This window comes from Callospermophilus lateralis, chromosome 1 (genome assembly GCF_048772815.1).
Source record: "Callospermophilus lateralis isolate mCalLat2 chromosome 1, mCalLat2.hap1, whole genome shotgun sequence".
In the NCBI taxonomy this organism is placed as follows: Eukaryota; Metazoa; Chordata; class Mammalia; order Rodentia; family Sciuridae; genus Callospermophilus; species Callospermophilus lateralis.
The window spans coordinates 191563388-191577091 of record NC_135305.1 but is presented as its reverse complement, the minus strand read 5'-3'; the positions used below and the strand labels follow the sequence as shown (position 1 = coordinate 191577091).

Genomic DNA, 13704 nt, shown 5'->3' with positions numbered 1-13704 from the left:
TATTTTAATATGCACCAAAGTATTACACATACCACAGCAAAGTGACCCTTATGTGCATTGTCTTTTATCCTCCTTGAGGATTAAAGTGGAATGCAATGAGGCTATTTTTAACCTCTTTGATAGGCTCTTACATCAGCAAAAAGAACCTGGAATCTGAATATTTCCAAAATTGTATTAAAAACACATATACATGAAACATAAACAATAACGATCAAGCAGTCACTATGGCTGATGGAATGTAGACTGTTAATAAATTCCTGTTATCTACAAACAAATATTTGTGACCACCATTGGTATTGACAGCTAAAGTGGCTGATGGGGGTTGAGGGTGGGTAGAAAGAGGATGAAAAGGATTCTTGTTTGCCTACTGCAATCCATCTAGATAATGGCCCCAGACATTTTTTTCTCTCCATATTCCATTTTCTCCCCTCTGACCAATTTTAGCTGTTAAGTGTTTGGAAGGAACAATTTAATTAATATGGTAAGATGAAAGGCATATGCTTGACTATAATCTTCATCGTTAATTTTACAATTGAATTTCTAGTTCCTATCTTGCCTTTTAGCAGGGTTAAACCTCAAGAATCCTTCAATAGTTGCCTTGAGTATACAAGGTATTTGTGTTGCATTGGTAACTTTTTGAGACATCCTAAGTAATTTTTATTACAAAATGCTCTTCTGTTTGTTTCATCTCAGTATAAACTACAAGAATGAAAGGAATTTCAGCAAACATCCTCAGCATGTGTTATTTCAGGAGATCTTTACAGCCTTGGTGAAAAATAGACTCATATGCAGGTAAGACTGTCCTTGGAAAGGTAGACTGTTATCCAAGAAAGACATATTTCATATATCTTGTACACAGAATGTGATTTGAAGCAACTTACAAGAACGTGTAATAAGACGATGAAATAGAGCAAAGGCCATTTAGAAGGAGGCAAATAAGTAAGTGTTGCATTTAATCCCATTAATATCACTCTGGTCATGTCCTGAATCTAGCTGAGTTTGGTGGCAGGTAAGGTAAAGTGGGAAGACACTGGTTACATTGTTTTCCTTATTTTGAATTTGGATACTCAAGGAGGAGGAGTTTATTGTGGGGTCCTGATGGAAGAGACGTTGGGTTACACCATGGATGACATCCCTCAGGTACACTTTTGCAGTTCATACAATGACTGATTAAAGGAACTGCCCCGGCCTTGACCTTGAAGAAAGAAAGGATGAGTGTGCAACATCCAGTCACAGCCCCCTGAAGACATTGCTTTCTCAGGACCAAATCAAATGCTGCCCCCTTTGTTTTAGACCTATCCTAACACAGGTGTGGCAGCTGGAACGTAGAGGAAGGATCAGTTGATACATACTGTAGATTCTCTCTCGCAAATATCAGGGCATTCAGGTGGCCATCATCTGGCCCTAGAGTGCTGTCAGGATTGACTTTTTTACCATTCTGAGGTGCTTCACGGGAGAGCGGGTTATGCTGCTGATGCACATGAAGAAGGCTCCCAACGTCCTGTCATGGTTGGACCTGCCCTTTACCCTTCCCGGAAGATCAAGTAAAAAGATGCTGATGAAGAAACTTAAGTCTTCTTCAATGGGACTTTGAGATATCTGAATTCTGTCTTAGTGAGAAGGAGAAAAACTACTCCTATCATAGGAGTATTAATAATTTAATGCCTGGATCAAAATAGCACTTTGACTTTGCCCCATGCAGTAGCTGATTTTAAGGAGAACAGTGTCCTGATGCATCCTCCATGGAGAGCCAGCTACTAAATATGTGACTAAGTGGTGGCCTCGTGACTTGATATTTTGGATGGGGTCATTTAGTGTTGCATATGAAATTACTGCACAGTGACTGCCAAAGGGATGGACTTTCCAAGGGAAGTCCATAAACCATTTGTCAGGTCTGTACTTTGGGGGAAGGCAGCAGATGCAGAAATTGTTAGGGGAAATAATTGGGCACGGGAGAGCATCCGCCAATTAAAAAAGATCCTAACCGTTCTGAAGTCAAGAGATGTCTTATTCTTAGTGATTAATGGGGCATGTTAGGTTGGATGGATTACTTTATTGTAATATGAGCAGTCCCTGGAAGTCTTCAAACTAGGAAGAGATAATTGTGAGTCTCTTTGCTTTCATAGTACGAGAAGGAATTTAGGAATGTTGAACATCAAGAGCATCCTTTTATGTCATCCTTTGGCTGCTGAAAGATTGCTGTGTTCAGTTCTGTTCTAAAAGAAGGATTGGGTAAAAGATGGCTTAAGTACAAAGGTCTTCCATTGTCCCTCACCTCATGCAACCTTGCTAAGATGGCCAGGACCATCTTTTTTTTTTTTTTTTTGTTTTCCCCTTCCCCTCTAACTTTAGACTTAAAGAAGAATTACATCTCAGGGCTTTTTCTGATATGGCTTCCTATTTCCTTCCTTTGTGAACATCCAGTTTAGTATTGTATTCGTTTTGGATAAAAGGCTTAGATTTGATTAATCAAACAAACTGATGCTATCACAAATTACTGTCTGTAAGAGAGGGAAGAATGGTGAAGGAAGAAAGGGTGACTATATAAAGATGAATAGACATGTGGTCTCTCTCTTCCCGGGGACTCAAAATCTACTCTGGTCAGAAATTACCCACTACCCCAAAACAAGGGAAAATTGGTAAATTTTTATTAAGCACTAAAGGCTGGATGAGATTGGGAGTGGGAACTTCAGTCCTCTGTCCAGTTCTGGTTGTGGACAAGACTGGGCATATTTAGGATGTTAACACTACACAGTCTTACGCTGAACTTATGACTGATTGGAAATATAGACTCCTCAGCATAATGTGACCCCCCTTCCAATCCTTCCCTCAATTTCTACCCAATTGATGGTGGTGGTGTTTCTCTTCTGTTTCATTCTCCCCACCTACAGTCCCCCCTTCCCCTCCCCCACAACCATGGACCCTTCCTTTCCTCAGATTGACCGGTAATTGCTCCCCCATTCTCAGAAATGAACCTGCCAAGTGGCATCTGAAACGAGACAGGACTTGTTAATCCAGAGTCAGATAAGGTAACAGTGCAAATGCCTCATGGTAAATCTGAAAGGGCAAGAGAAAGTCCCGCCTGTGAACCCGAGGTTGCACAATGCCAGCTAGCTAGCCTCAATGATTGGCAGGACATGGGAAGAAATTTTCCTCTTCTAACCTTTCTTTCTGCTATAACATGATTTGTCTATAGTACAGCCTGTTATTAATAGATACGTTCACACTTTTCCCCTCTCATCTGCTTGAACAGGAAAATACAAAGGGTGCCTGGGCTCCAGGACCAGGTTGTTATGAGGTTGCATAGGGGAAGTAAAAGTTGTTGCAACATTGACATATTCTCTGTTCACTGGCCACTTAGAAAATTGACCTCTGTATGAATAGCTCTTCTATGTATCTCCTTCTCTGTGCTCTCTCTTCCTTGGTTTATTCTTTGCTGAAGGTAGATTCTGTGATACCAGGCAAATACAATTTAACTTGTGAAGTGAACTTGCACATCTGGCTAAGGACATAGGGTTTCGTGAAGTTATTGAAAGTGATGGTGCCTAACTGACGGAATCCGACAAGTGAGGCCCTGGCGGAGTTAGGTCACTTGACAATCAAAGAAGAGGGCATTAATAAGGACGATGACAAGATGGGACATTAAGAATCTGTTTAAAATAACCAAGATTAGGAGAGGCCTTTTCTGTTTCTCTGTCTTTTGCGCTAAGCTTTACAACTTTAAATGTAGAGATGAAGAAAATTAGCTTTAAGAACCTAGGATCTCATGTAGTCCTTGAGCAAAAAATGATGCCTCCTCTTCTTGTAAGTGAACTTGGAGCAAAAGCCTACTTCTTAAATTTTATTTCTCATAAATGTTATTTAGAGTCTGGCCTGCATTTAAAGTGCACACACACATGCATGTGCACACATGTGTGCAAAAAAACCTCAATTTGGGGCTGGGGATATAGCTCAGTTTGTAGAGTGCTTTGCCTCACATGCACAAGGCACTGGGTTCAATCTCCAGCAACACACATACACACACACACACACACACACACACAAATCAAAACAAAATAAAACAAAAAACCCCACTAAATTTTATAGAGGTGGGACAGACTTTGAAGAAATCCAGTCTGTCTCATTGGGTAGATGAAGGAGCTGAGAATTTAAGTCCAAGATCCTAGGGCAAAATCTTGGCTGGTACTCTTTATTCCTATGCCTTTCTGATTCCCTGGTTTCTTTTTTTTTTTTTCCTGTGCAAACAATTTTAATTGTGTAGTTAATCATCAATAGCCACTCTTAATTAGAACATTTCTATATAATGAAAAATGTTCTAATTTGTGATACACTAATCAAAGCACATTTGAAAAAGTTTTTTTTTTTTTTTGAGTTTGCACCAGGGAAAAGTATCCCTTTGGTAGTCATGTTCATGTTCATTCTTTACTACTGCTTGCTGCTGCTTCTTACAAAACTCATCTACTTTGATGTCTAATAGGCATGAAATTAAAATGTTCCCACCTTCCCAGAAAAGAACTGCTTGTTCTTGGACCACCAGAGCCAGTTACAAACTTGGCCAAAGGAATAAATCACAGTTTGCTATCAGTATGCAAGCTTCTGAGAGACAGGCAGTGAGTGACAGCTACATTCCAGTAACTTCAGTTCCACAGCTGAAAAATCAAGTGCTGTCTAAAGACCCTGGGAAAGTCCGCCTGTCACTCAACGCCCCGTCAGTTCACTCAAGAGAAGCTGAGCCTTCTATAGAAGGATGCTCTTCCTTTCTAAATGCATCCTGTGTTTCACATATTGATTGGAAGACTCTTTGCTGGTTGGGCATCTCAACAATAGCAGCTAAATCAGGACTATTTGATTTTTCTCTTGACTCATGAGAAAACCTGAGCTTCAGTGCTCCCCACCTATCAACCTAGTCCATGCTGCCCATCATCTCTTGCTTGGACCATTGCAGTAGGCTCACTGGGTTCTCTGCTTTTGATGCTTGGCTCTCTTAGACTCTTTTCTCAACAGTGCATCTAGAAAGATCCTTTTAAAATCTATCAGATCATGTGAGTCTTCTGCTCAAGGCCTTTCAGTAACTTCCCAGAATAAAAAAAATTCCAAGTCCCAGCTCCCATTCTACGAGACCCTTCATGCTCTGGCCCCTGCATCTCTCTGACCTCAACTCTATTTTTGTTCACTCTGCTCCAGTCTCACCAACTTCCTTGCTATTCTTTGCACAATCTCCAGTGCGTCTGCCTCAGGGGCTGTGTATTTAACTGTTCTGCTCTTCTGAACAAAACTTTCACAAGGCTCTCTTCCTCAATGCAGATGCTAATCTTACCAGAGAACCCTCTCTGGAGTATCCTGAAATAGAACCCCCAGTACTTGATGCAACTTTAACCTTTGTTGTTCCTCCAGTCACCACCCAACGCACATTCTTGTTTCTATTTGTTATTGGTCTTGGTGAGTGCAGCCACATGTCCTGGGCTGGACTCCTGGGCTATCACAGTGCTTGGCTGATAGCAGGTGAGTAAATAAATACACACAGGCTCCTTGACATCTTCATCAGTCATGCAGAAGAAGGACCTAGAGTTCAGTCCCTTCTGCTCAGAATCCTTGCGATTTCAGGGGCCAGGTGGTCCACTGGATGGGTTTCTCATTGGGTGGGGGCACATTCAGGGCTTGGTTTAGTGGGAAACACAGTGCAAGAACCAAGAGACCATTGAGAATTAGTGAAACAATCTGAGGATTCCTTAGGTAATCATCTGTGATGAATTTCCTCCTACACATTCTTGCTTCTGTTAAGTTTGCATGTTAAGTTTGATGTGAATCTTACGTTTTCGGTTACCCCAAACAACAACAACAAAAACCCAAACAATTGGTAGGACTCAGTCTTAAGAAGTTGAGGTGAGATTTATTCGGAAACACGCTTGGGTTCCCCTACCTTTAAACACTGAGTCAAAGGTGGCAGGTTGTTTGCATATGTGCACATTAACAAAAACAGTATCACAACATGAAAAGGGTCTTTATTCTGTGAGAGGGGCCAAAGAGAAGCATGTTAACAATGCAAATGGGGATGGGAACCTCTGCCGTTTCCCATCAGTTGCATCAGCACAGGGACTCAGTTAGCCTCTGGTCACTCGGGGTTCTTGTTCATCTCAGTAGTTGCAACTTTACTGTATAATGAATGCTACAGCCTCAGGACAGAGTTTCCTGCGGAACTCCCTTGTCACATAGTGATTTCTTCCACTGTGCCAGGAAGAGAAACCCTGTAGACTTTCTCTTTTCAAATGCTACCTCCATAGTGACCTTCTCCCTTCTCTTTTTATATTGATAGCCAAAAGTGGCATCCGACATTGACAGGGAAATGCCAGATGGTCCTGGTCAAGGGCAGTGGGGAGCTGATCACGCTGCCATGTATTAATAGTCCTGGGAGAGCAGTGGCATAAGTTCAGTCACAAGAGGGGATAAATATTTGCCCGCTCATGAATTTGCTCCCGTGTGGCTGCTATCTTGAGACACGTCCTCCAGGGAAACACTATCTTTGCAGGCAGATGAGTTTTTCAGGGCTGCCTCAAAGGACCCCCGCAGGCCACTTTGCTGAAAGCGCCTGTTCCCATATTAAATGTGCGTGGAGACCCTCTCTTCTGTTATGCCCCTGTGTGGGACCCAGGTGGAGGGGCAGGAGGCCAGGAGTGTGGACTGGGAGTCAGGCTCCCAGCTCTGTTACTTAGATGCATCCTTGATCATTCTCATGGCTGTGCCAGGGGCTGACTCCGTGAAAGGAAGACACCTATCTTACAACCTGTCACAGTATTTTGTATCATTCTCTAGTTGCCCCGAATTGTGTGTTTCCTAGTCCCCCAACTCTTGGCAAGCAGATGTATATATATCGTCTTACACACAGTTCCCCTTGAATAGCAGCGCTCCATCCCACAGCACCAGGTCCTGGTTGAGGGTTAACGGCTGGGAGCCAAGGAAGGAGCAACTGCTCCTTCAGAGGTCGGTGCACAGAGGGGAGAAGCCAGAGGACTCAGACACCAGGAATCCTATTTACATTTACAACAGCAGAGGCCAGAACCACGTAGCAATATTAATAGCTTTGGGCTTCAGTCCCAAAATTGCAAAACAAAACAAAACAAAAAAGTCATCTGCTTGGAACCGAACTTTCAACTCTGAAACTATTCTGGAAAATTATTCTGGAATCTTCATTTATTTACACTCCTTTAGCAGTTAAAAAAAAATCTGGAATTGTTTTTTCTTGTGTGATATGGAGGAAATAGGGTAAAAAAAACCCCTTTTAATATTTATTATAATAAGAATAAAACATAGGAAAGGTCATGAACTTTCTTCATGAAAACTGTCTATACCTAACAGGAAAAGTACCAAGTATACACGTATTTGTAGCATGTATCATCTCTTAAAATGTCCCATGGCTTTTCCTCTTAAATAATGAAAAGCCATCAGCATTCAACCTCATTAGGTCATCCATCACCAGCAGCTGTTGCAACTCGATCATTCTTTCTGTTAGATCTTTGGGATGTAGGATCTTTGCACTACAGTTTGGGCTACATGCCACCTTTAGCTAGCCACAGCACCTCCCTATTTATAAAGATGAAAGTTATTCTCTTGGTAATAGGAGCCTCCGAATAACCATATTTTTACAAGTGCTCCCATCGATGATTGTTTTAATTCCAAAATGCATTTCACATTTGCCACGTTTTCCCCAATGCAGGGTGTGCCTGGTCTGAAGCCAGGATAAACCGTAGTGCAGTTACCTGTGCTACCCTGGGTAATTTGGCCTCCCGGTGGCCCTGGGGTTGATTGAGTCCTGCCTCTGTTTTCCAAAGACACTGGGCTTTGCCTCCATGGCAGAAGGGTCATTGACAAGGTTCCTGGGCCAGAGGAAGCTAGGGCATTAATGGCAGCTGTGGGGGGACAGCTCTTGCCAGGAGCCTAGGTGATGGTAGGAACCTCTTGCCCTGCATCAGGTTTCTCCTGGGGGCTGTAATCTAGAAAGGATCAAACAATTTTAGGAAGATAAGGCCATGGGAAGAGCCTCTCAACCAACTTCCTTCCCAGGAAGCAGAAGGAGTGGTGGTGGCTTGGTAAATGCAGTGACATGGGGGTGGTGCCACCGTAACCACAGATTTTCCTCCTGTTTTCCAGGTGGGGTTCAGCTGCAGGGGGGTGTCTCATCCACTCAGGTGTTAGATGTGCAGGCTTGAGAGAAGAGTTGAATGTCTTAGGACTACAGAGGAGACAAAACTGAATTCTGTCACTGGCGACCAAGGATAGATATAGGACAAGCCAGGCGAAGGTTGACTAGTGTCTGCAGCTCAAGCAAAGATTCCATGTGACTGGGGGCAGGTCTTTAAAGGACTGTAACCTCTCTGGATGCAAGCCAGCTCCGCTGTGGAGGTGGGAGAAAGTGGAGGAAATAGACTAGTCTGAGGTTGTTTTTGTTATCTCTCCCAATTTTTCATTGCCACCGAGGACTAGTTTGGAGGGCAGCACAAGACAAGTGTCACCAGCTGAGCCTGCCACCCATGGTGATGCTGGGCAGCACTCAACAGTAGCAGGTTCCACTGTGTGCAGAGCCCAGCCTGCCAGTCTGACCTCCTCACTTCAGGAGTAGGCTGTGCCGGGAGGTCACTTCTGCTCCAAGCAAACACTGCGGTTGCACACGATTGGCCTCCCTGTCACTTTGGAGAACATCCTTCTAATTGTTTCTGGAGTTCCAGTGTTGAAAGGCCACAAAAGTCTGTCATGGGAAGTACTTTAGGCAATGTCTTGTGGTCCATGTGATAGGAGGAGGGTCAATGTGACTGGGAGTGAGTGAGCAAAGATCTGTGGAAGGCGACAAGGTTAGAGGGTGTCGTGGGAATGCTAGATTCTGTGGGGCCTTGTGGGTGGTATGGGCTTTGGTTTTTATTCTGAGTGAGACGGGAGTTAGAGGCGGGTTTAGGCAGAGGAGTGGTGTGACTTAGAGTTTGTAAGGATCACCTTGGCAGACGTAAAAAAAAAAATAACATAGGGGTCAAAGGTAGCATCCCTGGTAGATGGCTTTTGCAAATAAGTGAAGCAGGAAGGTATGATGGGTTGAACTGGGTTGGTGGTTGGGGAGGTGGTGAGAAGTGGTCAGATTGTAGAGCAAAGGAGATTTGCTCAAGAATTGGATGAAGGATGGAGGGAAAGAGGGAAAGCAAGGAAAACCCCAAGGATTTTGGCCTGGCCATTTGGAAGACTAGAAGGAGGAGCGCCCAAAGTCAGTGTCAGGCATGTTAACAATCAAACAGAGATTCAGGAAGCTGCAGGTGCTCATCCCAGTTTGGGCTCTGTTGCTACACTACATTGGAAACAAGTGTCCTTGACCAGAACACAAGGTACCTCCCATTCTGCACACTCTGAAGCAGCAACATTGGGAATCAACTAAAAAGTTTTAACATTTTAACTACATTTGCTACCAGTACTATCTGGGCCACAGCATAGCTGAGGGATGAAAGAAATTGCTCATGGTGACCGGGCAGGACCAGAAAGCACACAGGCTACCCGCATCTGGTCTTCCCACTTATGAGCTAACCACAAAGTTTATAAAGGTGTGGAAATGAATGACTCTGTGATTCCCTTGGGTTTAAGTTCATTAAGTGAGAGGTATCTGGACCGAGACCATAGGTGCTTGCCTTGGTAACACTGGTTTAAGTCAGGGAATTTGTCAGTTTGTGCATATTTGAGCAGTTACTGGGTACAGGGCCCTGTGACTTCTGAACTAGGTAATGCCTGGCTTTTTCAATGATGTAGCAAAATTGCAACTGTCCTTAACGACCCTTAAAGGGACATGACTAAATCATTTTTGCCAAAGAAATAATTGGGAAGCCCCTCAACATGCACTTCAGTGGGTACTTGCAGAATTTGATGGCAAGGAAGAGATATTTTGGGTTAAATAGTTCTTTGGAAAACTGCTGATGGTATTTTATATACCGAATGCATTTTTACTTTTTAAAGCAAAAGTACAGATTCCTCCCCACCCTCCCCAACAGGCCCAGTTTTATTACTTATCTCTATGCTTGGCTTTTAGTAATTGTGCCTTCTGTTCCTGTCATCATGTGACTTTCCAGGGACTGTTACTTTAATTTCAAGGGGTTCTGATGAGTTTCAGTGTAGAAATATGGGATGATGTTGGTGCTTTGCCCAGAACCTTTAGGTCCTTGTCCTTTTGGCTTGGGTGCTTCCTGTCCAACAGCACAGGCACCACCCTCAAGCTCTGATGAGTCTGCTTCGCCTGCACGCTCAGAAGGTGAGGAGTGCCTGAGAATTTGTTCCCTAGGTCCCTCCCAGCCCTCGGCCAATGGCAGCAGCTTTGGCAGTAGGAAAGAAAGCCCAGCAGCCTTGCCTTACTTCGTGCAGATAACTGGGGTGGGGTGAGGGGGTGTTAGGGGTGTGGTAACTGACCCCAGCAGGGTGAGGGGAGGTTTGTGGGAGATTCTTGCATCCTTGCTTGGCTCTCTCCTCTTCCCCTTCCTGTTCCCCCCACTCTCTTTACTGATCTCTCTTGTGAGCATATCCTTAACCATTTATTTGCATACACCAATCAATCTTCATCTCAGGGTCTGTTTCTGGGGAAACCAATCTAAGAAAAACACCCTACCACCGTGTTTTGAAACTTAGCATCCAAGTGTCCGGGGGCTATAGAGAACTCCCAGGGGCACCGTGGGATTTTTTAAAGAATTTCAAGAAAAACGCAGTGTTATTCAACATCCATCACGTACATCGGGAACCTTTCCAGGTAGCTTATGATTTTAACATCAGATTGTACGTACTGCCTTCTTTTAGATGGTGCCATGTTTTTCTGAGGCTGGGTTTCCACTGGTTGCTATGATAAAAGCAAATGCCTTTCGGAACTCAGATGGAAGAGGAAATGAACATGATAGTGTCCAGTCCAGTTCCAAGGCTTGAGAGGTTCTTTGGTGCACACACTCTGTTGATATGTAAATGTGGTTATTAAAAAAAAAAGAATAAATGTTCTCTTAATTTATGTGTATTATTATTTTTTTTCAAATGGACACTGTTAGGGCACAAATTCTAATTAAGTTGCACCTAACTAATTCCTGGAGGTTTTAGCTACTTATTTTGGCTGAGAGGTGCCATGCATTATTGAGTCAGTTTGAGTCCGTATTGGGGTTTTCTGTTTCATAGTGACAAAGATGATTTACATGTATTCTGCATAAATTTGGGACAAGAGTGCAAACATCAAATAACAGTTTCCACTGAAACCTAAAGTAACTGAGTGCTTCTCTCACCTTTAATGTATTCCTTATTTTCCATCATAGCTGTGTGTTGTTATGAACTGTCATTTGGGGTTTTAAACATCAACATGTCCTCTTTTGTTTTCTTCTTTCAGAGAGTGGGTTAATCGAGCCCCATCTATTCATTTTCTGAGAGTGTTAATTTGTCTGAGGCTACTAATGAGGGATCCATGTTATCAGGTGGGTTGGAAAAAATAAAAATATGTTCTACTTGTTATAAAGGTGAAATGAAAAATGGGTGGGCTTTTCTTTGAAATATTTTGTGTTAACTTATTTATCTGTCTATTTATCTATTTATTGATTTTCATCTTTCATAACTCAGTGGCTTCCAAATATGGGGATTATCTCACCCGCTCTTTACAAAAGTTTAAAAGAATTGATTTAATGGGGACATGAAAATCTATATATTTCCACTGTATAATCAATCTATGAGGTTAAATGGATGGAACTCTGGTCTGTTTTCATTGCTACCTGGCATTTAAACCATTACCAGCTCAAGGAGGTATATACTTAGCCCATACCTTTCAAGCATGTTCAAGGCCGGGCAGCTCACTAGGCCCAAGTCAGTGGTGACAAGTAGGATCTTCTCATGTGGCTGCAGAGATACCATGGGAAAACAGGACTGCAGCTTCAGTAGCAGCTGCAGAGATTGCCCCCCTCCCCCCTCCAGTCTGGGACTCTGAACTAGAGGTGAGCATGGGGCTCCCCCACTGGTCTCAGGAGGGTTCTGAGGTCCTGAATCTGATTCAGTAAGCTTGGGTCAGGGTCTGACAATATGCATTTTTATAAGTTCCCAGGTGCTGATGAGGCTGCTGGTCAGGGCACCACAGTTTGAGAAAGCCTCAAGATTGCTTATTAATCATTGTTTCTTCTTGGCAGTGTTAAATATCTCAGGAGCATTTTTGTTATTCATGTGTTTATGTACTTTTTGTAAGTTTTTTTTCCCCCCAAAAAAGTATCTTTTCATGCCCCATCCTCATAAGCTACTAGGAAGCTCAGATTACTCAGATCTTTTATTGTGGATTCAATTTTATTAATGAATTCTTATTTAAATCAGAATATGTTCTCTTTCATTACCCTAGTAATCACTTTTCCCCAAATTGGCTTTTAATAAAAGTGTTTTGGTGCCAAGGAGCTATAGAGTCTGTTCTGATACGAGTCATCTTCTGGAATTCACGGTCATCTTTCCTTTAGAGCAATAACCTCATTCCTCATGCGGAATTCTAACCTGACCTTGTGCTGTTATGGTGTAGCTAATCACAACCCCTTGATATGTGGCTCAGCATCCTCCAAATGGTTTCTGTCCTTGTTGGTCATAATTTTATGGGTAGGTAGCATCCTTTCCCCCCATAACCAGCCACACAGAACTGGCTGTTCCATGTGGATCCAAGCTGCCTTTTGCAATTCTGTGTGGTTTATATGCACATAAGAATCAACCATTGTTCCATTGTTCCTTTTATTTTTTATTGCTAAGGATTAAAAAATGGGGCCTTGAGCATGCTAAACACCTGTTCAACACTGAGCTACATCCCCAGCCCAACATTTGTTCCATTTTGCCTGGATCAGTCTAAGTATGTGCTCATTGCTCCCAGTTAATGAATAATAGCACTCTTAGAGTTTTACTCTCTGACGTGTCTCAGGTGTCTCAGTTTGGATGAAAACATTCTGTGGGTAATACTAGTGAAAGTATTCAAGAAGGAAGATCCAGTTTTCTGAGTTGTGGAAGTTAGCAAAATATTTACCTTAGAGATATTCTGCTGGTTAAGGAAATTGGTGACACTGGAATCACACTCTGCTGATCTCCCCTCTGAAGTGTCGCCTTTCTTTATCTAGTCCTTGATGGATTAGAAGCGAGTTGATTGCACTACTCTCTAAAGGAAAGTATGCAGTAACTGCTTTGTTTATGGGATTTTGTTACCAAATACATATTATGCTAGCATTCCGGATTGCCAGTCTTCCCATAGAAGGGGACTCTGAGCCTCTCCAGCCTGGCACTCTTCCCACACAGAAGAGCACGTGTTCAGGCAGTTGTGTAACATCTTGAGTTGCCAAGAACTGTTGGCCAAAGTCATAAAGCTATGCTGGGGTTTACTATGACTTATGCTGGTGACTCTCAGCAAGCCTTTGCCGTTGCTACTTATTCTTTCCTCCCTGTTGAATCAAGATTATGGGCTCCATAGTGGCTGTTCCAAACCATCTTTACTTCTCATGCTTAAACCCTCTCCTTTTTTATTCTTTTATTCCTTTTTTTTTTTTGGTACTGGGGATTGAACTCAGGGGCACTTGCCCACTGAGCCACATCCCAGCCCTATTTTGCATTTTATTTAGAGACAGGGTCTCCCTGAATTGTTAGCACCTTGCTTTTGCTGAGGCTGGCTTTGAACTTGTGATCCTCCTGCCTCAGCCTCCTGAGCCACTGGGA

The 13704-nt window shown here is 42.9% G+C and overlaps 1 protein-coding gene across 8 annotated transcripts in view; it reads left to right on the top strand.

The window, feature by feature from the left end:
- Nek10 (NIMA related kinase 10) overlaps positions 1-13704 on the top strand; it is a 190356-nt gene that overhangs the window by 7915 nt on the left and 168737 nt on the right. For all 8 annotated transcript variants that reach the window (XM_076868669.1, XM_076868661.1, XM_076868640.1 and 5 more), the window contains exons 4-5: positions 694-792; positions 11378-11462. In XM_076868669.1, coding sequence (XP_076724784.1) covers positions 694-792; positions 11378-11462 — 184 coding nt within the window. The remainder of the gene's footprint in view (positions 1-693; positions 793-11377; positions 11463-13704) is intronic.